We start from the raw sequence: 24,158 nt of genomic DNA on the forward strand, positions 1-24,158 counted from the left end.
TGATATAATAGGGTTTGAAGTGGAGTTATACATACCTGCCCATACCAACTGTATTCCAGCATTGTAACCTCAGTGAACACCAAGTCTTAGAAAACTCAGAGCAAATTCGTGAATACCAACTGTTTCATGTAAGACAAAGCCTATGACTATGCTGCTACTTTCCCTTTCAAGGGAGTGTGCTACAGTCTACAACTTTTTACTTCACCACCAGCACTGCTACAATCATTGCTTTGTTGAAGTGTTGTGCTCTTGCAGCTAAAACCTGTTGATAATGAACCTGAACCCATTATTTTGAGTCAATGAATTGAAAGAAATAGGGCAAAGAATGAAAGCCACAGGGCCAATTACCAGCATTCTTTGATGTATTACTTGCTAGCACCCACCAAATCACTTTGTGTCTTTGTCTTGATCCCCTCTGTTATTCATTAATTATTCTGGAAGGGTTAGAGTTCAGATAGCTAATTGCACAGACAGTCTTACTTGGTGGGGATTCTCCCTACACTGACACTTTCCCCAACTGTGCCCAGCCACCTTGTATTATGCCAATTAATCCAATTCTTGGCATTTTTGTACAGTCCTCCAGGTTCTTTTAAAGCTTTGCCTAAAATATTTTCACTCAGGCTTGCACAACAGAGGTTGAAGAAGATTTGTGAACTGGACAGATAATGTTTTACAATTGTCTTCTTCATTCTTTATGAAGGTCACTGGCCTTAGCAACCCTGTTTTCTCTCCTACATGCTTGCCTCTTTATTTACAAGCATAGTGTCTAGTACTTTTATTACATGTGTAGAAATGAGAATTATTTTATGACATTTAACTTTTCCTCTCCCTACTCCTCCTCATTCTTTTTGTCAGAAAGGACCTTTGCTGAATTGAGAGGTAGGTGTCTCTTTATATCTTGAGAGACAATTTCTAGTAATAGTCTTGTAGTTAACAAAAGGAAAATATCATATTTCTTTGATATTAGTGCTAGAACGCTTCCATGTTGAAAATTTCATAACAAAAAAAAAAAAAAAGGAATAAATTGTAACCATGATAATACGAAAAAGGGAAGCAAAAACTTTCTGTTCTGTGAGGTCAAAGCCCAGGCTCCTGTTTGCACACTCAGTAACTGTTCATGGGCTTCCAAGTCCAGAAAATGAGCACTTAGGAGTCTCTTCATTTTCACCCAGGATGAGAAAGAAAATGTCTGTTTCCTGGGTTTGGCCACTAATCATTTCGTTTGGAAGAGACACTCAGGATCATCGAGTCCAACCATAACCTAACTCTGTCACTAAACTGTGTCCCTAAGAACCTCATCTAAACGCCTTTTAAACTCCTCCAGGGATGGTGACTCCACCACTTCCCTGGGAAGCCTGTTCCAATGCCTGACAACACTTTCTGTGAAGAATTTTTTCTTAATATCCAATCTAAACCTCCCCTGGCACAACTTGAGGTCATTTCCTCTTGTCCTATCCCTTGCTACTTGGGAGAGGAGACCAACACACTCTATGCTACAACCTCCTTTCAGGTAGCTGCAGAGAGCCATAAGGTCTCCCCACAACCTCTTTTTCTCCAGGCTAAACAGCCCCAACTTCCTCAACCACTCCTCATAAGACTTGTGTTCCAGGCCCCTCACCAGCCTCATCACCCTCCTCTGAACTGTCTCCAGCACCTCAATGTCTTTCTTATGATGAGCTGCCCAAAACTGAACACAGTATTCAGGATGGGCTTCCTGCTCCTACAACCCTAGAAAATTCATAATTTGGGATGAGAGGACACAAATCAGAAGGGGCACGATTAGAACTATGCCTATTCACAATTATGTCTATCCTGCTTTTAAGTACTTGCAGTGCAGGCAATGTCTGCAATTTTAGGTCCTCATAGTTACTGCCATTTGGCTGGGAACAGTGAAATAAATGGCTTTACCTGAAAAGCTGGAAGCTAAAGAAAAGAGGTGAAACTAGGACCTCAGAGAGTACTCAGAGATTCAGTATGCACAGACAAGAGGTCCTTTAAGAAAGTGGCCACTAGTATGCACAGACAAGAGGTCCTTTAAGAAAGTGGCCACTGAAAAAATAGCAGAAAACATGAGCCACAGAGAGCATGCTCTTATTATTTTAAATCATAATATTAGATACCTAAGTAATTATCCAACTATGTAATTATTGTTTTCCAGAGATACCAGTTAGTTTATAACATGGCACTGCAGACATTGAAGTGCTTAGAAATATTTTACCCAGGCAATGTCATCCTGGAATTACACTGAACAGATATTGCAATGAGTTAAACGTGAATACTGAAGACCAAGGTAAGAAAAAAAAAAAAAAAAAAAAGGGGGATTTTATAACAAATCCCTTTAAAAAATTAGCAGTGTTTTAGCACTTCAGGTGATCTCACTGCTAATCTCCATTCACAGATAACAGAAATCCAATATCCTTCAAGCAACCAGGTCAAAAGAACAGTTCAATAATTACAGGAGTCTTATATAAGAATCTGTAAAACACCCAGGAGCATAGGGTAGTTGAGGAAGATTAAAGAAAGAAAGTTTGTTTATAGATTTCATTTTTCTGCCACAAGAATCTAAATAAGCTTAAGGTGGTGCCTCTCTCCCTATACAAAGTCCAAAAAGAAAGTTATTAAACATAGTTCTGTGAAACGAGTTATGTTTTATATATATATTCAGAACCACTCAAGCTCCATCTTCAGGCGAATGGTGTGCAAAATATTTCTGTTAGTCTAAACAAAATTCTATCTCTGACCTCTCTTCTTAGACTGGCCTGTTGACTGACCTAATGAAACACTGACCATCCGTTAATTCATACTTATTAAGTGTCTGATATCAAACTTGGTTTCTAAAGCTACCTTAGCATCAAAACTAAAAACCGAAGAGTTCTGTGAAGTAATCTATTTTTTCACAGTTGTGTCCATGCATAAAATACAGATCTTTCACACTCCATGACTTGACTTTTTTTTCCTCATTAAATAGACTGAATGAAAGGTTTCTGTTTTATTAATATATAATTCAGGTAAACCAGATATCAAGTCATTTTTCTTCAAAGAACAGGAATCTTTCAATATCTGAAAATGAAGATAGTTTTTAGAAATAGGGGAACGTTATCTAACTCTAAAGTAGAAAAGTACCTTGAGTCAATGGTGCAAAGTTGGGCTTGTGATACTCCAAAGTTAAAAATTCAAAAGGTTAAAATATTCCCAAAGAATTATTTCTTAAAAGAGATAGAGACTGATGCGAAATCCAAACTGCCAGAATTGGTTTTGGAAAATCTAGCCTGCGATTTCTGAATCCCTTGATAATGGTGAATATACCATGGAAGAGAGGGAGCCACCATATATTGTGTTATCAGCAGCTGTGCTGAGAAATACCTTCACCTGGTCGAGGAGGCTGGGAGGACCTCTGGGATCCAGCCTCAGATAGCTGTTCACAGAAGACTATCCACAGCTCAGCATTTGGCTGCTTTCTCCCACTAGTTTCTCCTCTCTCACTTGAAAAACACATTACTATTTACCTCGCTGCTAAATTAAGGTAATATCACACAACGCTCAGCTGTGGGGGCACCTGACTGCACAGGTTGATGCCCCACTCTCTTGAACCATATCACAGCATTTAAAACTGGGATGAAATAACCCACTCTGGGGCAAGGTAGTAGAGAATTTGCAGATTTTGTGCATTCAATAAATTCTATACCTCAGTCTTCTAAATTTCTAAATATCACTTTCCTACACAGAAGGATCCAATAAAAAAATTCTTTGCACACAATTCTAGTTTTTAAGGAAGATTTTATTGTTACAGGAATATTTCAGAATCTTCCGTAACCCCCAGCCTCACTCCTTGAAATGAGCCCCAGAGCTGAGAGCAGTTCTTTATTTCAGATAACAGTTCTTTAGTTTGGATATAGCTCCAACTACTTTTTTAACGTAGAAAAGTAAGGTGTTGCAAGCAGTACTTAAACAAACATACAACTTAAGTATCTGCATTGGATGATTACTGTTATTCTCTCCATTTTTTCCTGTATTGCTGGATTTGACATTGAGACTTTAGAAGTCTAAGATATCCTTTCTGTCAAGAAAGTCCTTTTTAGATCTAAGGCCCTTAAGGAAGTGGTTCACTATGTCTGTGTAATTCTTTTCACACTGGGGCACTAATCTGTTATCCGATAACTTCTGACTATGAGCTCTCAGTCACAGCTGAGGCTTCTAAAAGTGCTCTGTTGCTGAGGTCAATAGCAATTCCTTACAACTTCCACAGGAGCAGCCCAGGGCAGAGATCTTTCGGAAGTCTTATCTCACATGTTGTAGCTAAGTTTGGAAGTCTCCTAGACTCCTTTCTCTATAAATAAAGCAGTACAAAATGTAAATTATTTCCTCCCTGAATAATCAGGAAGAATGGAAATTGCCATGGCTTATTACATCTTATAGATTAATATTTAACTCCTAAATAAGAACAGATTAATAAACGGCTTCCAAGAGCCACAATATAAGATGGACTTGCACTAGATATGGAAAAGAGGAGAGGAGAGGGAGAGGGAGAGGGAGAGGGAGAGGGAGAGGGAGAGGGAGAGGGAGAGGGAGAGGGAGAGGGAGAGGGAGAGGGAGAGGGAGAGGGAGAGGGAGAGGGAGAGGGAGAGAAGAGAAGAGAAGAGAAGAGAAGAGAAGAGAAGAGAAGAGAAGAGAAGAGAAGAGAAGAGAAGAGAAGAGAAGAGAAGAGAAGAGAAGAGAAGAGAAGAGAAGAGAAGAGAAGAGAAGAGAAGAGAAGAGAAGAGAAGAGAAGAGAAGAGAAGAGAAGAGAAGAGAAGAGAAACAATGGTTGATTGTCTACAAGAGCAATTGATTTGAACTTGAAGAAAAGCACAAAGCAACAAAATTGCTCAGAAAAGAAGTCCAAGTTATTCTCAGCTAGATTCTTAACTGTATATAAATTATGTTGCCCTGGTGAACTTAAGCATGAGTATCTGAACCTTGTATGAACTGAGCATCATTGGGCTAAAACCTTCTGGTTTTCCAAAGCAGAAACAAATATCTTCTCAGTAATAAAATAAATAAGATACTTTAAGGGTTATATCTAACTTCTTCTTAAATTCATTTATAATGCTGCAGTCCAAAGTTACCTCTCTGGTATATACAACAAGAATATTATATGGTTCTGAAACTCATCACATTAATGCATCTTTCTTCTTTCAGTAACGCGATTCAGAAATTGAGCTTTTTCCCTGGCAATTGCATCTTATTTTTAGATCCTCTCTCTTAGTTAATGACTAGTATATTTAATTTAAACAGTGGCAAAAGCCTACCATTTTGCTTTTAAATTATTGTCATTGATTAGGAACTTTGTCTGGATAATAATAATAACAATAATTTTATTACTATACATTTTGCATGAACTTTTTGCACTGCACAGGACTCTGATGAAGTAAATGAGGCAGCTCAAGCTTTCAGAGGAAAAGGTGTCTATTTTCACATGTGGAACACTGTAAGCATAGCAACTAAATACAAAGCCTGGTTCAAAATTCAACACACCAGTAAAAAGCATTGGTTTGTTACACTACCTTAACAACCTGCAGTACAAAAATAGACACAGACGATGAGCCTCAAAATGAATGTGAGCTGAAGAAATATGATAAATAAAATGTAGCAGTTGTCCCTCATGACATTGTCACATATACATAATATAATTTCAATGTTGCATATTAACAAGCTTGTCCATGAATAACTAAACTGATACAGTGCTGTTTCCCATGGATTTCTGTTTTATTTCCTTTTAAGCTTTCTATGCCAGGACTCCTAGTTAGCCTGTTTTGGATTGTTCCTCATGATCACTGCACTGCACCTTCCAATGGTGGGAAGGGGGCTTGCAGCACATGGGCTCCTGATCCAGAGTCCCACTTGAGCCCAACAGGCTATGCACAGCCCCTTGCTTACAACTCCACAGAGTCATTAGAGTTTTCTTTCTCTGTTGTACAATTTATGGTTTTTTTCCCTACCCACCTGTGGATCTCCATGACACTTCGAGGCACTTCTGTTGAAATTCCCTTGCAGGTTCAAGAACTATTGATGTGGGAGGAAAGAAAGGTTGGTGATGAGCAAACAGATGGCAATGACCATCAAAAAACGCCACATTTCTTTTGAAAGTTGTCCTAAAAATGATCCAATAGTGCTACCTTGGGAAAGTGATGGATGCCACTTTGAAACCAAGCCTCACTGAACACTGCTTCACTATGAGGCCTGTTCGAAAGTTTCTTATTTGTTTAATACAACACAACCTCAAGAAGCACCAGAGACTTCATACCCATGAGAGATAGCAGAAGAAAAGCTGAAGTTTAATAGTACACTTCCTTAGAAAATAGAAAACCAAATATATTTATTTAATCTGATTTTATAGAAATTTTAGAGGTCTCCACCAAACATACAAAACTCTCAACCTATTCCAGAGAAGTTATAAAGTCACTACAGTATCCTTTGAATCCCAGAAAACATACAAGCTACAAGATCACATATCTGCAACAATATGAAAATGAAACAATACAGAAATAATAAAACTCTTTAATCAAATACTATTATTTTGAAAAAACACTGTGTTTTCTCATGATGTGAATAATTCTTGTGGAACAACTCTCTAATGTTAACATTAACTGAAAGGTATGAAGATATAAGGTTGAAAATATAACTTCAGTTGTTTTGATATGTAGCAAATAACAATCAGAAGAGGCAGAAAATGCATTAGGCAAGGGGCATGTATAGGAGAAAAAAAAGAAAAACCAAACAAACAAACATCCAAACACATGATTCAAAGCCACAAATCTGATGCAGAAAACACTGTTATTAAAAATACATGAGAGAAAAAAAAAAAAAAAAAAAGGAAAGAAAACACACACACCTTTAACATCTGCTAGGAATCAATCTACACTAACTATGAAGTTTTTGAAATATTAACATTTGTTCAAATATACTGTCTGTGTCATGTGTGATCTAGTTGCTAACTAACATCTAATAATTGAAATTATAGTGATTTTCTTACTGAAACATAATGCATTAAAGATGTTTATTATATTTGTTGGTCTTGAAGAGCACTGTTCAATACTTCACCTGAGAAAATTCCCTTTTCAGTATGTCAGAAATACTTTCTGAAAGACCTAACATGCATGATGAACTTAAGAGCTGCGAAGAAAAGCAGTGAACCAAATGGCTGCATATGGACAACAATGACAGCAAGGAAACTCCATAAGAAACTAAGAATATGCTTATATCTAGAGGAACTTCATAGAGCTATAAAGAAAATCCGTTTTCATCTTCCAACTGTGAAAGAACAAAGCGTAGAAAAAAAAATTGTAATGTAATTCAGGTTAACCACATGAATGTTGTTGACACACCAGAGAGATTTAGTATTACCATTGAAGAAAATTATATATTCACCTGTTTGCTGCATAATTTGGCACTCCTTAATTAACTGAAGTCATAGAGACCGCATTTCTAAGTCATGTAGACATTTTTGAGAATCTCAACTTAATGTACCTTATCTAGGCTTTGATCTGTGAGTTTAATGTTTAATATGTACTGCAACAATAACCAGTGGTTCCATTCTAGCCACTTGCTTTTTTTTTTTTTTTTTTTAATTTAAATAAAAATCTGAATGTAGTACATACTGTATTTCAACCACCTTAACAGAAGTCATATGTTACTTGTTTGTTTGCCTACCAGGTGCTATGTTTGAGGGAATTTCTGTAATAAAACTGTTGATCCATTGGGAACAGCCAGAGATTAGACTCTTAAGGAGCAGAGATCTGGGGACTCTAATGTATATTTATGGCAGCGTATGACAATGGTTCATCTCTCACAGCTTTTGACTTTTATATACACTTCCACATATTCATACACACATTTAGAATATATTTTAAACAGATACATATATACATGGAGGGAGTGATACATATATTTATATGTTGGGTAATATCTAATAAGGAGAAAAAATGATTGGCAAGAGCCTACCCCTTCTAGTAGATTCTCTTTTAATTTCGTCATTTTTGAGAATAAAGTCCAGTTAAGCTTTATTTCTGCCAAATCTGTGTTCCACAGAGAAGTGTTTTAGTATTGTTTTTTGATTCAGTGGGCATAATGCAGAGAAAGAGGTTTCTATTTGCAGAGGATCATCACATTTTTAGAAGCACTACTGCTGTTATCTCAAGAGTGGCCCATTAACTGTAGCACACCAGTGGGGGAACTGCTTCTGAAATGTCATCAGCACTTCTTGTAGTAGAAAGTGTGCTTAAAATAGCCCTGTGCACCTGACCTGGTATAAAGATTTCAAATAAGAGAACAGAAAAGTTTCACAGATTTGTTTGGGGTTTTTTTTCATTTTCTGTGTGTTCAATTTTATTCACCCAGACACAGGGCTTTAAAGAGCTGGATTCCCCTTAAGTTTTGTTACTTGTGATCCAAAATAATAACTTCCATACCGAGTTTTTTTAATAATGATTTAAATGCAAATCGGCAGAGTGTCTGATCAGACCAAGTCTCCTGAAAGTATCACTGGCTGGAATGCTTTCAAAATATTTCAGAGTTATTTTCTTTTTGAACACAGAATGCTGCTTCTTGTAACTCTAAAAATGCTGCTTCTGTAGACTCAACATAAAGCTCAATAAAGTCATATCGTTTTCAGCGGGTTTTGGAATTGGTCCCAGGTCTTCCAGTTTGCAGGTGCCAATTCTTAGCCAGCCTGCAGGGAAGTTACATTTGTTTTATTGCAGAACTACTGTGGAAAACTTTTCACATTGTGAATACTCCAGATGAATAACACACAGCATTTAACATTAAATATTTTGTGTTATATATTGGAAGACGTCACATTTACAAGTTCATCTTGTCCTACTTCTACCAGTGGTCAGCACCAGAGGAGCAAAAGGCTGTACGATGAACATACTGTCAAGCAGGTCAGAAAGCTGACCATATTACTGTCTTAAAATATGACCATTAGCATCCCACAGTCATTTGTGGAGCAGCATTTGTTGTAATAGGTGCTGATCCTGCTGTGAAAGGATGAAGTACGTGCTACTGACTTGAAGGGAAGAAAAGACTTTGTGCTTCAGTTGGATGTAAGCGAAGTGGACTGAGTCTCTGGAGGAAGATCATCTGGGTTGCAAGAAGAATGGCTCAGTGGTTACCTGCTACACAAAGACTTCAAAGAGTCTGGTGCAATTTCCTACCTGAACATGGGTCCCTGGATAATTTTGAGCATTCATGACAAGTAACATTCATCTCTGAGAGATAGTTTTCTAGTCTAAGCTAAGAAAAAGTCTGTCTTTTGGACAATAGCAAGAGAAAAGACCCCCAGAAAGTGAATCACCTTCACATACCTCTGAGAGATTTTATATAAAGGTGGAATTTTTTTTTTTTTTTTTTTTTTTTATTTCTCTGGAGATGCCTGTCTCTTAACATTCATCACAGAGGGAGACTTGGACAGCTAACTTTGATTAGACACCTATTAATGACATGACTAAAAAGCTGGATCCATTTAAGTATTTGTGGAAGCTAAGCCTTGCACTATGAGGAGCTGAATTTGTGTCTCTGCATCTTAAATTTTCACCTGTAAAATGTGACACCTGCCTCACAGTGAGACAGTGGGAGGTGAAACTTTAAAATTTATATGATGTTGTCAAAATGTCAGTAGGGGCCAGAAAATCACTTAACTTAAACAGATACAAAAGGATGCTGGAGGCAATGAGCCCCAGTCCCCAAAAGGTATGAACTGAATGTTCATATTCTAATGTTGTTGGCATTTCTACTAACTAAAGGAAAAATCTAGAGACACAACTAAGTTTGGAGCTTGGATGAACTGGATGATACTTCAAGCACACCCTATGAAATGTCTTAACTATTAATATTATCGCTTAAGCCACAAAATCCATGTTTTTCAGTAGCATGAAGTGGGTGACACTGTTTATTTGTATTCAGCCACACTGGATTTTTCAAGACAAATATTTCAAGGCATTTTCAGGGCAAAATTGTCACTAAGTCAGTTGGAATTTGTTGTAGCAACATTCAATTTTTTTTTTTTCATTCTCTATGTGTTAGATACCATAGCTTATCTCAAGACCTAGTACAACCTATTTTTAATTATTCACACCCTTCGGCCTCTAACTGTAATCTGCCTCTTTCAATATTAAAACATCAGGATACATTTCAATTATTTATGGTTTAGATATGAAGAAAATGTGGAGTCTGTTCTCCTTTAGAAATATGTCCATGATTTGTAACATCACTAATGGAAGGTATAATCCAAGCTTAAAAGCTTATATTTATTGTGTGGTTCCAATCTAGTTTTAGTTTCATAATATCATATTAAAAAAAAAAATTGTCTATGACTACAGTCATATTAATGCACCTCACAAAGTTACTAGACCTGTATGGACTCCAGTTGGGGGGCCAATTTTGCTAGTTTTTCAATGCAACAAACTCTGCAGTAAATTAACATAAAATATTAATGGCAAAAATGGTGTGTGTGAATAGACCAACCAAGCTTTGATTATATGTACATCAGTCTGAAATCACAGTACACAGAAAAGGTGTTTAGAATCAAACATCTCACTCTGGAACCAGCTTTGCTACCATGGTTAGTTATACACTTGTTGAGACTATCTGCAATGTTTTTATGATGAACAACAATTTCAAGAGAAAAAATAAGCAACAATTATCACATTCTGTCACATCTAATGTAAAGTGAATGGTGGAGATACAATATTTCAAGCTGTGTTCTTTTTGCTCTGCTGTTTTCAGTATTTTTCTCTCTGCCTAATTTTTAATCTCTTTTTTGCTTCCTTCCCATGTTTTCATCACTTTGTTTGTTTACTCTGACTTCCAGCATTATTTTTTTATCATTTTTCTTCCTTTCAGGCAATTTTTTTTCTGGTTCTCATGAGATTTCAGCAAGATACAGTTCTGAGAAATACAGTTGCTACTACTATGCTGCTGGAATGATTCCTGTGTTGTGGTCTCTATCAAGTTTGATCTCAAATAATTGATTATAGCAGTCCTAAGGGTATAATTGTAAATGTGCACTGTGGATATGATTGAAGAAGGAGCCTGTAATTCCCAATGAAAAAAATCAGAATAATAAAGGAAAATATTACTTACATAAAGTCTTCATTAACTTGTTTTCTAAATATTCTTTAATCAGGTGCTAAAAGTTCTTTCCTAAACCACCAAGTCAATGGCCATTTTTATTTTAATTTCTTTGGCCTTTGAACAAATTAACCATTTTTCTCTTTGAATAACTTATTTTAGGCAAACAAATGTACTTGTTTAGGGATCTGAAATCAAAGGGGTGGTCTTTGTCCTGTGTGGTCTTTGTCCTTATTTTCAGTCACAAGCAATTAATCAATGATTGTGTGTGTATCTTATGAGACATTCTGCTTTAAAATCACAGTCATTTAAAAAGTACTCAAATACAAAACGTCATCCAAAACTGACACACTTTCCAGTTATCTGCAGAAGACTAAATAGAAGATTTGAAACAAAATATGTCCTGGGTTAGAATCTTGTATGCTGTGTTAGCCTTGAGCAAAATTTTACAGTGCGGCTACTTAACCTACAGGCAAAATTTCATAATGGAAATACTCAGAGACCTGTAGCTATAACCAGTACTACTGGGCACCAGTATAATATTTCATTTACACTTCTTACAAAGCAATTTTTGTTAATCTTGCTGCATGAATGAAAAATCTCATCCCATAGTCTCCAATTCACTACCCCCATGAACTCATAAAAAGGTCTTTTAACCACTGCTGTGATTTTCAAGTGGAAATAATAAAATGGCAAGAGTTAAACATTAATATTCAGTTCTCGCATTATGCCTTTCTTTGATACCAATTACAACTTGAACTTCACCTAACTCAAAAAGACTGCAGACTTCACTCAATTAGCAGTAATAGGATTAAAACATAGCTTTGGAACTGAAGATTTAAATAGGAAAAAAAACTCGGCAAATGTACACTACATGTACCAAATTAATCTCAAAATAAATATGCAGCCCTGAGTGAAATAAGTGGAATGTGGAATGCTAGAGGTGTGGGGGTTGTGGGGATTTTGGGCTTTCTTGACAACCTCTGCAAGTTGCATTGCCTTGAAAATGATCATGGATGTAGCGTAACACTATATTTTCTTCCTTTAGGTTTATGGACACTAGAAAAAGTTGCTGCCATTCACAAGAGGTATTGTCTTTTGAAGAGCACCAAGGCCATTTATGTCTGTTACACTTTTCTCCATTGCTAACTTTTTATAGTTCTCAGTTTTGTGGATTTTAAGCAGTCTCACTTATTATTGCATTCAAATAACTGTCTCTTGAGAAAGGATAAATGTGCCCATTTATAAGTGAAAACTGTCATGGAGACTAAGCCTATGTTTCTGTACTACAGATTTGACTATCAGACAACTGAATTTGTGGAAGAGAATTCTTGTCTTACTTTATTGATGGTGAATTCTTTGTGGTTTATTTTGTATTTGCATTTGATGGGCAATGAATCACTTCATTTTCACTGAATTTTGAGTATCTGCCTCTACAGTGTATGATACAATGGCCCAAACCAAATATGTTTTGTGGTTTAGGGAGTACATTTTACTTCTGATATAAAATTGAAATGTCCTAAAATTCCCTGTCAAATCAAACCTCAGATATAAAGAGCTGTTTCTATCTTTTCCTCAGAGGCAAATATGAAAGGTTCACATCATGTTTTACTCATCAAAAGCTCATACAGCAGGACATTTGAAGTATAGCTAAAAGATCCAGAACCGGCTGTGAGTTAGGACAGATGCAAAAGACACATGTATTTTTTTTTCCTTCCAACTCGTAGAGAAAACAACCCCAAGATTGCTACAGGTTTTTGTTGACAGCAACCATGTGCCTTATTTCTGGAAAAATGCACTTCAAGAAATACCAGAGAATGACTAAATACCCTTTTTCAAAAAAGTACAAGAAGATGGTACATAGATTTAGAAATGAGCATCAGTGGTTTCATATTTCCAAAAGCTGGCCCTAATATTATGACAGATAAGAATTCCATGAAATAAAAGAAAGAGTAGTACTTTCATGGATAAAGCTGATATACCCAGGAGGGCAAAGACCACTTCGTATTTAAGTTCACTAATAAAAAATTTTCACGGGAGTGGATATAATGGTGATAAGTATGAGAATAGATGGTGTAGTCAGGATCACAACATGCCAGATATCAACAAGGGTTTAGAGCAAACAGAGTTGGCAATAAAAAGAGCAGAAAGACCATGGCGGAGATACAGAGAGATAGCTCGTATGGGCTACTTATTGCAGCACTCCAGAGTACCAAGAAAATGGCCTGTTCAGCTCCAAGCCTTCAAAATAAGCAAGAAGTGTACTATGTCATGAATCAGATTGGCTTCACCTCTGTTGTTTTGCTGGACTGCAGATAATCACAGATGAATTATGGCATCTTGACACTATTGCAGTCTGATTTCAACTACTTGTATAGGCTATCTGGAGTTTTCATTCATTTCAATCTCTTTGCCTCTCACTCCAACAAAATAAGCTAACCTGAAATCAATTGATCTCTAAATTGCAAAGATTCAGTCACTTTTTTGTAGCAGATGTTTTTAATGTTGTGCCTCTGGAAAAGTATTACTTTCCTAAGTTTTGAAGTGCTGGCCTCCACAGGTCCTAGGTCTTTGCTCAGAAAATAATGTACAGAAGCTAATTCAATTATAATACAGCTTTAAATGAACTTAACCTTGTCAGCACTGCGCAGAAAGTAGACAGGCCACTTAATTAGACAAGATCATCTGCCTTACGGTAAAATCATACTGGACTTTTGAGGATGGCTGTAAATAATTTTGAATGAATATGTGAGATGCATTACCACCATTCCAGGGCTGGTAAATGGCAGCTGAAATAGCAAAATTCTCCCTCTACACAGCTGGATGACAGCATACCCCAGAGGTCTCTGGAACACCAAAGCAAAAATTTCGCTATCTTCTTTCTAGAGTTTGATTTAAAATGTCTCCTTCATAACAAAGAGAATCACCTTCTCAGATCTGTCCAGCTACAGAAGTAACCAACACATGAAAAAGACTGTAGAGGTTGATCGGGACAAAATCAGAACTGATAAATCCCACTTTGATGAAGAAAGGAGAAGGAAAGAATAAACACAAAACACAGAGACTTCAGCCATTTAGGAATGGTTGTCATTCTTTATGAAGATTAAGGGACTTGTAGCTCTGCATTCCTATATTAATCTAAAGGCCAGCCATTGTACAAGCTGCCAGAGTACAGGCTTCCAGACACTGCACTTGTGATCAGACCCTTGAGCTAAATGGACTCCCATTTCCATGCCAGATTTTTTCTGGCTCTGCCATGTTAACTTTACATGACACATAAGCAACAGTTGATTGCGAAGATATTTAGAAACCATTTGAGAACAAAGAGACCAATAAAAGGGGGCAGTTGAAGGGTAGTCTCCCCTGCAATGGCTAGTTTACTTGTATGTTGAAAGAATGTAACTATATGAATATTTTTCAAAATAAGAAAGCTCTTGTAGTAAGAGATAAGAGTCAAACTGTTGGACAACTTGCACATCTGATTTGCTTAAGGAGATCTACGTAAACTGCAGAGAAAATGAACTAAGACTCACAGAATAATGCATGAGGACACAAAGTCTTTTATTATTAATATATTAATACAGTTTAAAAGAAAATAAATAATCCTGAGTTTTCTAGGGAGGTAAGGGAATCATAAACACTACAGGGACTTTGCCCCTAGCATCCAGTAATTTATACATTTTTTATAAAAGTCAGAGTTGGTTTGAAGTCACAAGTAGACCAACCACTGTTAAAATTATTAACTTTTTCTTGTTATGCCCGGGTCCAGTCTATGCCATCAGATTCTCGGTTTTATGAGCAGTATAAAATTCAGACATAATTTCCAGTTAAAAAGGAAACCATTTCATCTGGGTCTTCATAACAACCAACAGCTTCTTCCCTTAATTTTTTTTTGTAACTCAGTGACAATTCTGATATCCAAAGTGGCAACTAATTGCCCTGACAATTAAATGGTAGTGCCACAGCACAGCCTTTATACCTTTGTCCTAATAAATGTCAGATGAAGCTCAACTGCTCACTTCAACAGATGCTAATTTAGGCTGAATATTGTCAGCTATACAGAGGGAGAATTTTTGCTCTAAATAAGATTAATCTTACAAATGAAGTGTGGGTTTCCTTCTTGTAAAAAAGGTCATTGGTTATTCATTAAATCTGAATTACAGGTTTAACAAACACTTGCATAAGAATCATTAGTATCATCTGTTATGTAATTACTAATATAGTGTATAATTCTTAATATCTGAACAGGCAGGTCTCTTCAAAATTCAATTACTATAGTCCTTGTCATAGAGAGTAGCACTACTGTTTCAAAGCTCTTTTTTCCCTAGTGACCCTTCAGCTTGACTACTACTTGCTTGGCTGCCATTTGTCAGTTCAGGAATAGCATGACTGTCAAGTATAGACTTATATCAGACTCCTAACTTCCATCATTGTTCTTACCTTTCTACTGAAGTCAACAGGAAGCTGAGAGGCCTGTTATGCTGTTAATCCTGGGCTAGAATTTCAAAAAATGCTGATCTGCTTTGCAAGTCTGTGGAGCTAATTAATTTTCTCTGTGACAAGAAATTGAGTCTCCTTTCATTAACACTGAAAAAGCCTGCACACTCTCCACGTAAGGCCAGCAGCCTTTGCGCTACCGTTCCGTACTTTAAAATTACAAAACCTTTGTGAATCCAGTTGGGACCTGTTAAGATTCCCCATGGAAAAACAACAACAACACACCTGTTTATCCCTCCTTGCAAATGGGTTCTGCCCCTTTTTGCACCACCCATCTTGAAATGTACACTGAACTGCACATGGCTGTAAAAAGAGAGGATTTACAGGACTCTCAAGGTATCATTTTCTTCGTAAAATTTATATGCTTGGGAATGGCAGTGGGCACTGAGCCCAGAAGTCATGGAAGAGCCCATATTTTTGTCAGTAAATGCTTTACCAATCACAAGAACATGACTATTTCCAAAATGTCAATTATGAACTGTCCCAGGACCTTGTAACTGCCAAACCTCATTGAGGGAGAGCAGTAGTTGGCATAGGCTAAAACTGTGACAAGTACCTTCCTAAGAGGTGCGGAGAGGATCACTGCCTGGATATGTCCTGGACACACTTAAATGTGCAAGTGTGGACAGACTTCTCAGAGCCCTGAGCTGAGAATACAGGGGAAGAAATCAAAAGATCCTATGATAAAAGCATGACCACTTCTCTTCTGACACCTCTCTTCCACACTTGGCCTCCTTCATACAAAGAAATACAATACATTTTAGACTGAACCATCCTAATAGTAGACAGCTTCAGGACCTCAGAGAATTGTTACCTGTGATTCTAATTTTGAGTCAAAAATCAAATTTTGATCCAGCATTAATGCTTTCTTCAACTGATGAAGGTGATGGACCTACTGAACTTACTCTCAGTAGCAGCGACATCAGTGTTTCCCATGCTATGGGAATTATCACACAGAAGTAGGTCAACAGCTGTACTCAGATGTGAAGAGGTGTGTGCAAGAATAGACATAGCAAAAATAAAAGGTCTAAAAAAATGACAAAAAGTGATGAGGTATATGGGAAGAAGAATAGAAACTGTGGACTTTACACACCGTAAGGTTAAAAAGAAGAAGTCTGTGAAGTTTAAAAAGGAGAAGAAGAGAGATTCTAAAAGTCTACAAAATAATGAGTGAGCCTGAGGATCCTACACAGATGTCTCTATTTTTTTCCCACTTACCCGTATTTTTTCCTCTCTATTCTGCTCCTCCTCTTTCCAGATCTTCAAAAAAATATTTTGCTCTCCATTCCATTTCCCATTTCCCTCTTATTTCTGAACACCATCACCTCATTTCTACCTTTCTTCTTCTCTATATACTCTTTTTCATGATATAAATATCAATATCAATCTAATTATTTTATTAATATCAATAAATGTAAGTATTACATTAAAATAGTACATTATAGTCCATAAAACTGAAAAGCAGCATATTTCAAATGACTGCTGTGAAACAATCTATCTGAATTAAGTGAACACAACTGTGCTGCTAGAAACTGCTCCAGCAAACAGTTCAGGAAGACTTTAAAAGCATAATAACCTTAATTACTTGTGGTAATTTGACACAAAATTAAATTTTAACCCTCAAGCATCAGCTCATAAGCTAATTTTAAAGTGGAAGCAAGAAGGTTTGAGACTTTCATCCTTTCTCTGAAGCAAAAGACATAGAGGTGGAAATCATTTGACTTTACATGTGTGAGAAAATGAAGATGTCTACATCCAAGCTAATTATCTAGACTTTTTTCAGTCAACAGGAAGAAAAAGGGCACTTTGAGGGTTCAATCCATCTTACTTGAAAGTAAACACCCAAGATAAGGCAGATAAATGGGGTCTTAAAAGGGCACGCTTGCTCCACTGCCCACAAAAAGGTGCTAAAGCATCTCGTTCAGATTTAGACACTTGTTTCAGAGATAGGGAAGATCCCAAAGAAGGATTCTGAAACAGATTATTGAGCTGTATGGGTGGCTGGTCTATTCTGGCTTAAGTATCTTTGTATTCCTGTGTGCTGCTAATACTTCATTTACACAGGAGATGTGTGGCAAAGCCCCAAGATGGTGTCACAGAACCTACAGAGGCAGATGAGATATATACCTGGATCCAAAAAGGATGTTCTTGAACATATAGTGCGTCTTCATGCTTTCAAATTATGTATATTTGTGGGAGTAGTAAGACACTGCCATCCTTTTCTCCCTTTTATACTGTTTCCTAATCTATCAAAATCTATCAAAGTATATACTTAGCCACCAAAAATGAAACAGGCTACGGGAAGTGTTTGCACTGCTGTATGAAACAGGGGGAGTCACTGCAACTAACAGACGACATAAAAAAAGGAACTGGAAAGATGTCAGCGTAGCAGGTACAGGGTAAATGAGACTCCCTACACAGGAAATATAAGGCCAGGCAATCCAGGACTTTTAAGTATAACAGGTATTTGTGACTTTCAGAATAGTGTGAAAAAGCTATGACTTCCTACGTGACAATGTCTGAACCGGACTTATTCTGGTTTTAAATAAAAAAATTTACCTACAGAAAGTTTCTAAAATAGTAACTATTGAAATTAAGCCCCAGCAGCTTTAAAACAACTCTTTCCAAAATAAATGTAGCCATTTATAGACATGTTTTGGAGAAGCTTACCTCCAAGCTTTCTCAGTGTACCAGGTCACTGCAATAGTATTTTTCTCCCTAGCCACTCATCTAGATGATTGTAGTACGGTGGGGATTTTAAAATGGTTAACAGATAGACCCTTTTGCAGAGCTTTTCTCAGTATATGCAGTCAAGAATCACTCTGGCCTCACTGGGAGCTATTGGAAAAGTATTTGTCAAATACCTACCTTGCAGATGCCTGAAATCAGGTGAAAAGACTCTTATCCAGGGACTCCAGTTTCAACTGCCAGCCACTGTCCCCTGCACACCTCTGCTGTGGGTGTTGGAGAGCCTATTCTCAGCATTTTGGTGTCTCTACAGCTATTGATGTGTTTTCTGCAGGTCACCTTTAAAGTTCATTTTACATTAGTTAAACAGATGGTATTCCTCAACTCTTTTATGATAATTCATGTATTTTCACACTTCAATAATTTTCTGGACTCTTTGCCTAGTCCTTACCTTCTTACTAGATCTGGGGAGATCTGACTTGACACAGAATCCAGTAATGGTCAGACCAGCCCCAAATACACAGGTACAGCAGTATTCCTGGTCCTATTAAAGCAATATTTATTTATTTATTTGTTTACATGTTTAGATATACACATTTGATTAATTATTTTGCTGCAATGCTGCTCTGGCAGCTCATTTTAAATTTATCAAGGTCTCTGACTCCCAAGTCTTTGACAAAGTTACAGGTTCCCAGGATAAAGTACTCCATCTTGTTATGGCCTGACAGAGCTTTTCATTTTCTGCATTTTTCGTATTTCTTAATAAAATACACATTTTTCAGTTACACACACAGTTTGACAATTTGAAAAGCTCATGCTCTTTCATACTGGTGGAATTTTTGTACACTCTTTTCTGCTTCTTCAGCAAAGAAGTCACTTAAACGTGTAAACTGTTTTCAGTAGTTCATGATACATTCATGTAGCACTGGACCAAGAACTTACTCTTGTGCTACTCCAAAGGACTATGCTGAAATCAGTAATGATCCCCTACTTCCAAATCCATTTTTACATCTGCAAGTTATTTAGTTAATTAATGCAATTATCGCATGGAAAGTTAATTTGCCATGGATACTAATCAAACACCTTGAATAATTCTGACTATATTATATTAACACTCTTACCTCTATCAACAAACTTGAAATTGCATCAAAACACAAAGTTAGTTTGACAGAATCAGTTTTACACAAGCCACATTCATCTTTCTTTTGTTCTTTGTTGAGCAAGTCCTATATCAGCCATTCTTTTGCTATTTATGATGAACAAACTGTTCACTCTTTTAAAATATTGCCATAACAACAGAGTTCTTCCAGTCATAACACCTTCTCACCAGGGAAGAGTTCTTGTTTTGAATTTTTGTATTTTAATGAGTATTTCTGGTTTTACCAATTGTAATTCTTATAATATACTATTGTTCTTTTTACCTAAAATTTGCCAATGGTCTTTACAAAGGACATACACAATCCTGAACTTGCGAATACACAGTCCAACAATGACAGCCAAACAGCATGCCACGGAGAAGGAGAGGCTGGAAAAGGAATATATATATTAAATAATTTAACCTCCACTCAAACGTATCCATTTAAGGATGAGAGAAGGAACTAGATAACTGGAAACCTGAAATGTTAAATAATACATTTGCTTTGATTGATTCCTTGAATAATAGAAAACTAAAATTTCCAGCACTAACATTTGATGAAAGCCATTCCTAAAGAAAACAAATTTTCCTTCAAAGTGTGTTTCTAGTCATTGTCTAAGCTAAACATTGACTAAGATACTGGAACAGTCCTGAGAAAAGGGCAGCAGGGCATAAGCACAGAGAGTAGGAACCTGTCGTTTGCTCACTGATGGAAGGACGGAACTTCTCACCACATGTTGCTCAGTACCTCATCAGGCACTCATTCAAGAGCAGAAGTCACATTTTTTGAGTCATAAATGGCATCCTACTTTCCTCTGCATTTTCTTTCAAAATTTCCAATCCAGATGTTTGCTAAAGCCAATGTTTCTTCATTTATAGGGCTTACAATTACTACAGGAGAAAATCTAACAGCTCTTTTATGTCTTCTGCTCTTTCTATAGGTTAACCTGCCTTCTTGGGGAGTACAGGTGACTCTCCTTGATCAACATAGAAATTAATCTAGATCCAGGTTTTGCATCACAAAAAGAGGCCTCAGCATGAATATCAGACTTTGAATTCTCTTTCCTAAGCCTTTGCTACTGCTTTTCTAAACCACCAAATTAACCCTTTCTTGCTACCTTTCCAAATCCTTGATCTCAAAAACTGTGTTCTCAATTGTATTTTAGGACAGCGCTTCACTCAAAATGGCTTCCTCATTAGTTCTCATTCTGAGCAATGAAAAACTGCTTTAAGATATTTTTATCATTTGACTGCCATGTAAATGCATTACACCTATCAAAACCAGAACTTCAGTCCATGCAAAGAAAACATGGGATTTTCAGAAAGGCGTAGTGATCTGTCCTTTCATGCTGTTAACCCCAAATTCCCACCTTAGACTTTATAATCCTGCAGAAATTTACAATTCCTCCATTCTTCCTAGTAAATCCCTTTTCACCTTTCAGACAGACAACAAAAGACATATTGGCTTTGCTGTGAAGCCTCCAGTAGAAAATTTACTCAATCATAAGTCTTATTACAGAGCAATGACAATCAGTCCTTAATGGCATGCTGGCAGCCCACAAACGGGTAAAAAGAAATCATGTCTAGAAGTCAACCTGCGTATAGGAATATAACTTAAAACACTGCTATTTAATTATGGGTTGGGCATGATTTCTTGTCTAAAACCTGAAACCTGCCTTTGAAAAATCCCTCTGGTAACCTGATCTTCTTTGAGACCTTTTGGAGATGTTGCTTCTTGTCCGCCCTGACTTCTGCAGAGCAAAATTTTTAGCTTTCTCTTTTTTTTTCTACTTCTAGTATTTCTCTCCAGTAATATTAATATATGACTTTCCACATCTTTTTTGTAATTACGTCTTTATTCTTTTCCTCTCGTTGGGTTTCTCACCATTTTCCCTCAGCCCTTCCAGTTTCCTTCTCTCCCATTTCCTTCACCATTTCTCTGTGCCATCACTCCCCTTGCTTTACTTTTCCTCAGCCCCCTCCTTAATTTTTCTCCACCTTTTCCCACTTCTGGTGATTTCCAACCTGCAAAGAAGTGTTCTCCCTACAGGTTCTTCAGCAACCTTTGATTACACACCAGCCCCTGCAAGTGAGCTCCTCCAGCATCTCCATTTGCCCCAGTTAACCCAGAGACTTCCAAAGAGTTGGAAGGGATTTGCCTTCCAGCAGGAGCCATAAGAGGGTCAGCACTGCCCTGAAAAAATCAAAGCAAAGAGAGTCATTTTGCCAAAGTGGGGAGATTGGCAAGAGGACATGGTGCCAGCCATATGCTTTCTCATTTATGCTCCCCCAATTAAAGCAGCCTGTAGGGAAAGTAGCTTGCCACTGTAGTGCACTGGTATACTGACCCCTCTGAGTGCTTGTTAGCGCTCACCATACTCAGCATTTCCTCTCACTGATTGATAGGATGATACATGTGTGTGTGGCAGAGAGCAGATTCATTACAGCACATTAGCCAGACAGGCAGACAAATGCCCACAGGGGCAGAAAAGCTGTAAGGAATAAATAAAAACTTTATTATTTTTCTCAAACTTCTTTTCCCCAGGCTAGAGTGAGGAGTACTGGAGGAACAGAAGAGTGAAGGGAGCCCAGAAGAGAAAGGGAGTGGCAAGAACTGGAGGGAAAGTTCATTAGCAGCCAAAGAAAGGTTTAAAATATTCATTGTTGGATTCAGAGTTTGGATAGCAGCTGAATCTCTACTTATCTTTTTATTTTCCTTACCAATGCTAAATGAGAAAGAAAGAGTCAGTGCATCAGATACCAAGCTATCAGAACATTCTTGATGTAACACCTCTGTAACGGCTATCTGGCTGCTCCATTCACTGCAATTAATCATTCTTCAGCTTTAAAAATGAACACCAAATTAACATCAGCCTTTATCAACAGCTGCCACCATGTGGTATCTGAAATACCACAGTTACTTCCCTTTTCAACAGATAGAAATATGGTGGCATCATCTGATCTGTTCTATGATGGTTTTATAGCATCCATTCTTGCAAGGCTTGCAAGAGATGGTATGACTGACAAAGGGCTGTTCTGCATCCCTGCCCAGGCCCTGCTGATGCCAAAGACTGGGCAGCCTTTGCGATATTGTACCAAACACTGTGGCCACTGTACCAAACCAGTGCCCCATCGCTTGTCCTTGGAGCTTGGAGACCAGACCTCAGTCCAGGACCACCTCAGGCTGCCAACAGCAGTGCATGAAAAAAACTGTATTCTCAAATGGCTGATGTCAAGAACACATCTGCCAGACATAGACTTACCACAAGGCAGCGTCCTCTCTCCCCATGTCATGGGAAGCTGCCTGTTCTGTCACAGGGTAAGGGAGCAGACATGGAGCTGCTGAGCCCTGTTCCTGCTCCCTGCCAGCTGGACCTCAGCCTGTCTGCTGCCTGGAATTACAGCATGGTGTGGAAAGAAAACTCCAGAGACATTGCACTATCCAAAGGGAAGGTGGAGTGTAAATTGTCACCCCAGATGGTTAGAGAGTTGATCCTAAAATTAATGGTTTAACGCTTATGTTTTGGGGCAGAATGGGAACAAGACCTAGTTAGGTAACACTCTATCACTTGCTTATTTGAGCCCTACATATTTTTTTAGACCATGTTAACTCCAACAGGTTAACCCCACACCTCCCACCTGGATTTCATTTACGTGCACTTCAAAACAAGCTCAATATGTTACAATTAAGAATAGCTTTCTGCAGATAACACAGTGATCAGCAATCTGCTTTGTAAATATCTGGCGGTAATACAGGTACCTCTGAGATTGCTGGAGCTTTGTCTGATGAAAAGTGTGCTCCCACCGGAAAAAATCCATTGAACCCAGGATACTGTGGAACTGGCATATGACACTGTGAATAGTGTGCATGGGCTTCTTCTTGAGAGTGCTTGTCTGTCCACTCTTGATCCTGTAGCTTTCCTCTGAGCTGAAATTGTAGTCCAGTCAGTGCCTGCAGCATTGCTTTATTTCTTCCCTTGCCACTATTAGCAGAGCTGAAAAAATCACTATAAAACACACACAAAATAGAAGCAGCAATTTAATTTCTTGAACAATGTACCTCTACTATTGAAAAAAAAAAATAAGAATCCTTAAATATAAATCCAAATTAATGTTATGGTTATAAGGCACCCATAAGGACACAATCTCTAACATACTGCTGAAAAAAAAAAAAAAGATGAGAAGAAACAGTTGGCATTCAGTTAACAATCATGTTTGGAGGTTTGTGACCGACTTTGTTATTCCAAGGGAAGCCAGGTACCAGTCTCTTGGGATTAGGTACAAACGCAAGAAAAAAGTGGACATGTATGAATCTCAAAGGTGACTGCTGGGTTATTAAAACAGTCTGTTTTCTGTTCACCCACTCTTCCTCTCAGTGTGCAAGTACATTAAAATATGTCAAAAGGAAAGCCATTTTCTGCAGGAAAATAATTCAGCTGAAAGTCAAAATTTCCAGCTGGTGTACTGCCTTGGTGTGTGCAAGTGCGATAACAAAGTGACCCACACATCTCACTGGATGAAAGTTGGTATCCTCATTAAAGTAGAAACAAACACTTGAAAATAGGAACAACTGCCAGTTAAAAAAAAAAAAAAAAAAAAGGAACACAATTGATATGAGAAGCCTTCATTTTTCCACATTCTGTTTCTTACTTTCTCTATAGCAGATAGGATAGATATTTAAGTAACCTCTCGAGAAGTAATGAAGGTAAAACCGATTCTGTATGCAGTA

At 37.5% G+C, this 24,158-nt stretch overlaps 1 protein-coding gene and 1 long non-coding RNA gene across 3 annotated transcripts in view; both read right to left on the reverse strand.

The window, feature by feature from the left end:
• The window catches only part of TFEC (transcription factor EC), a 75,637-nt gene extending 72,573 nt beyond the window's left edge, over window positions 1-3,064 (reverse strand). For both annotated transcript variants that reach the window (XM_065048782.1, XM_021288262.2), the window contains exon 1: window positions 36-3,064. In XM_065048782.1, coding sequence (XP_064904854.1) covers window positions 36-62 — 27 coding nt within the window. In that variant the 5' untranslated portion in view covers window positions 63-3,064. The remainder of the gene's footprint in view (window positions 1-35) is intronic.
• Window positions 3,065-4,663: 1,599 nt separating this feature from the next.
• Window positions 4,664-24,158, reverse strand: part of LOC135578215 (uncharacterized) — a 61,957-nt gene continuing 42,462 nt past the window's right edge. The window contains exon 2 of the long non-coding RNA XR_010469564.1: window positions 4,664-23,436. This is a non-coding gene — a long non-coding RNA (uncharacterized LOC135578215). The remainder of the gene's footprint in view (window positions 23,437-24,158) is intronic.

This window comes from Columba livia, chromosome 1 (assembly GCF_036013475.1).
Source record: "Columba livia isolate bColLiv1 breed racing homer chromosome 1, bColLiv1.pat.W.v2, whole genome shotgun sequence".
NCBI classification, from domain to species: Eukaryota; Metazoa; Chordata; class Aves; order Columbiformes; family Columbidae; genus Columba; species Columba livia.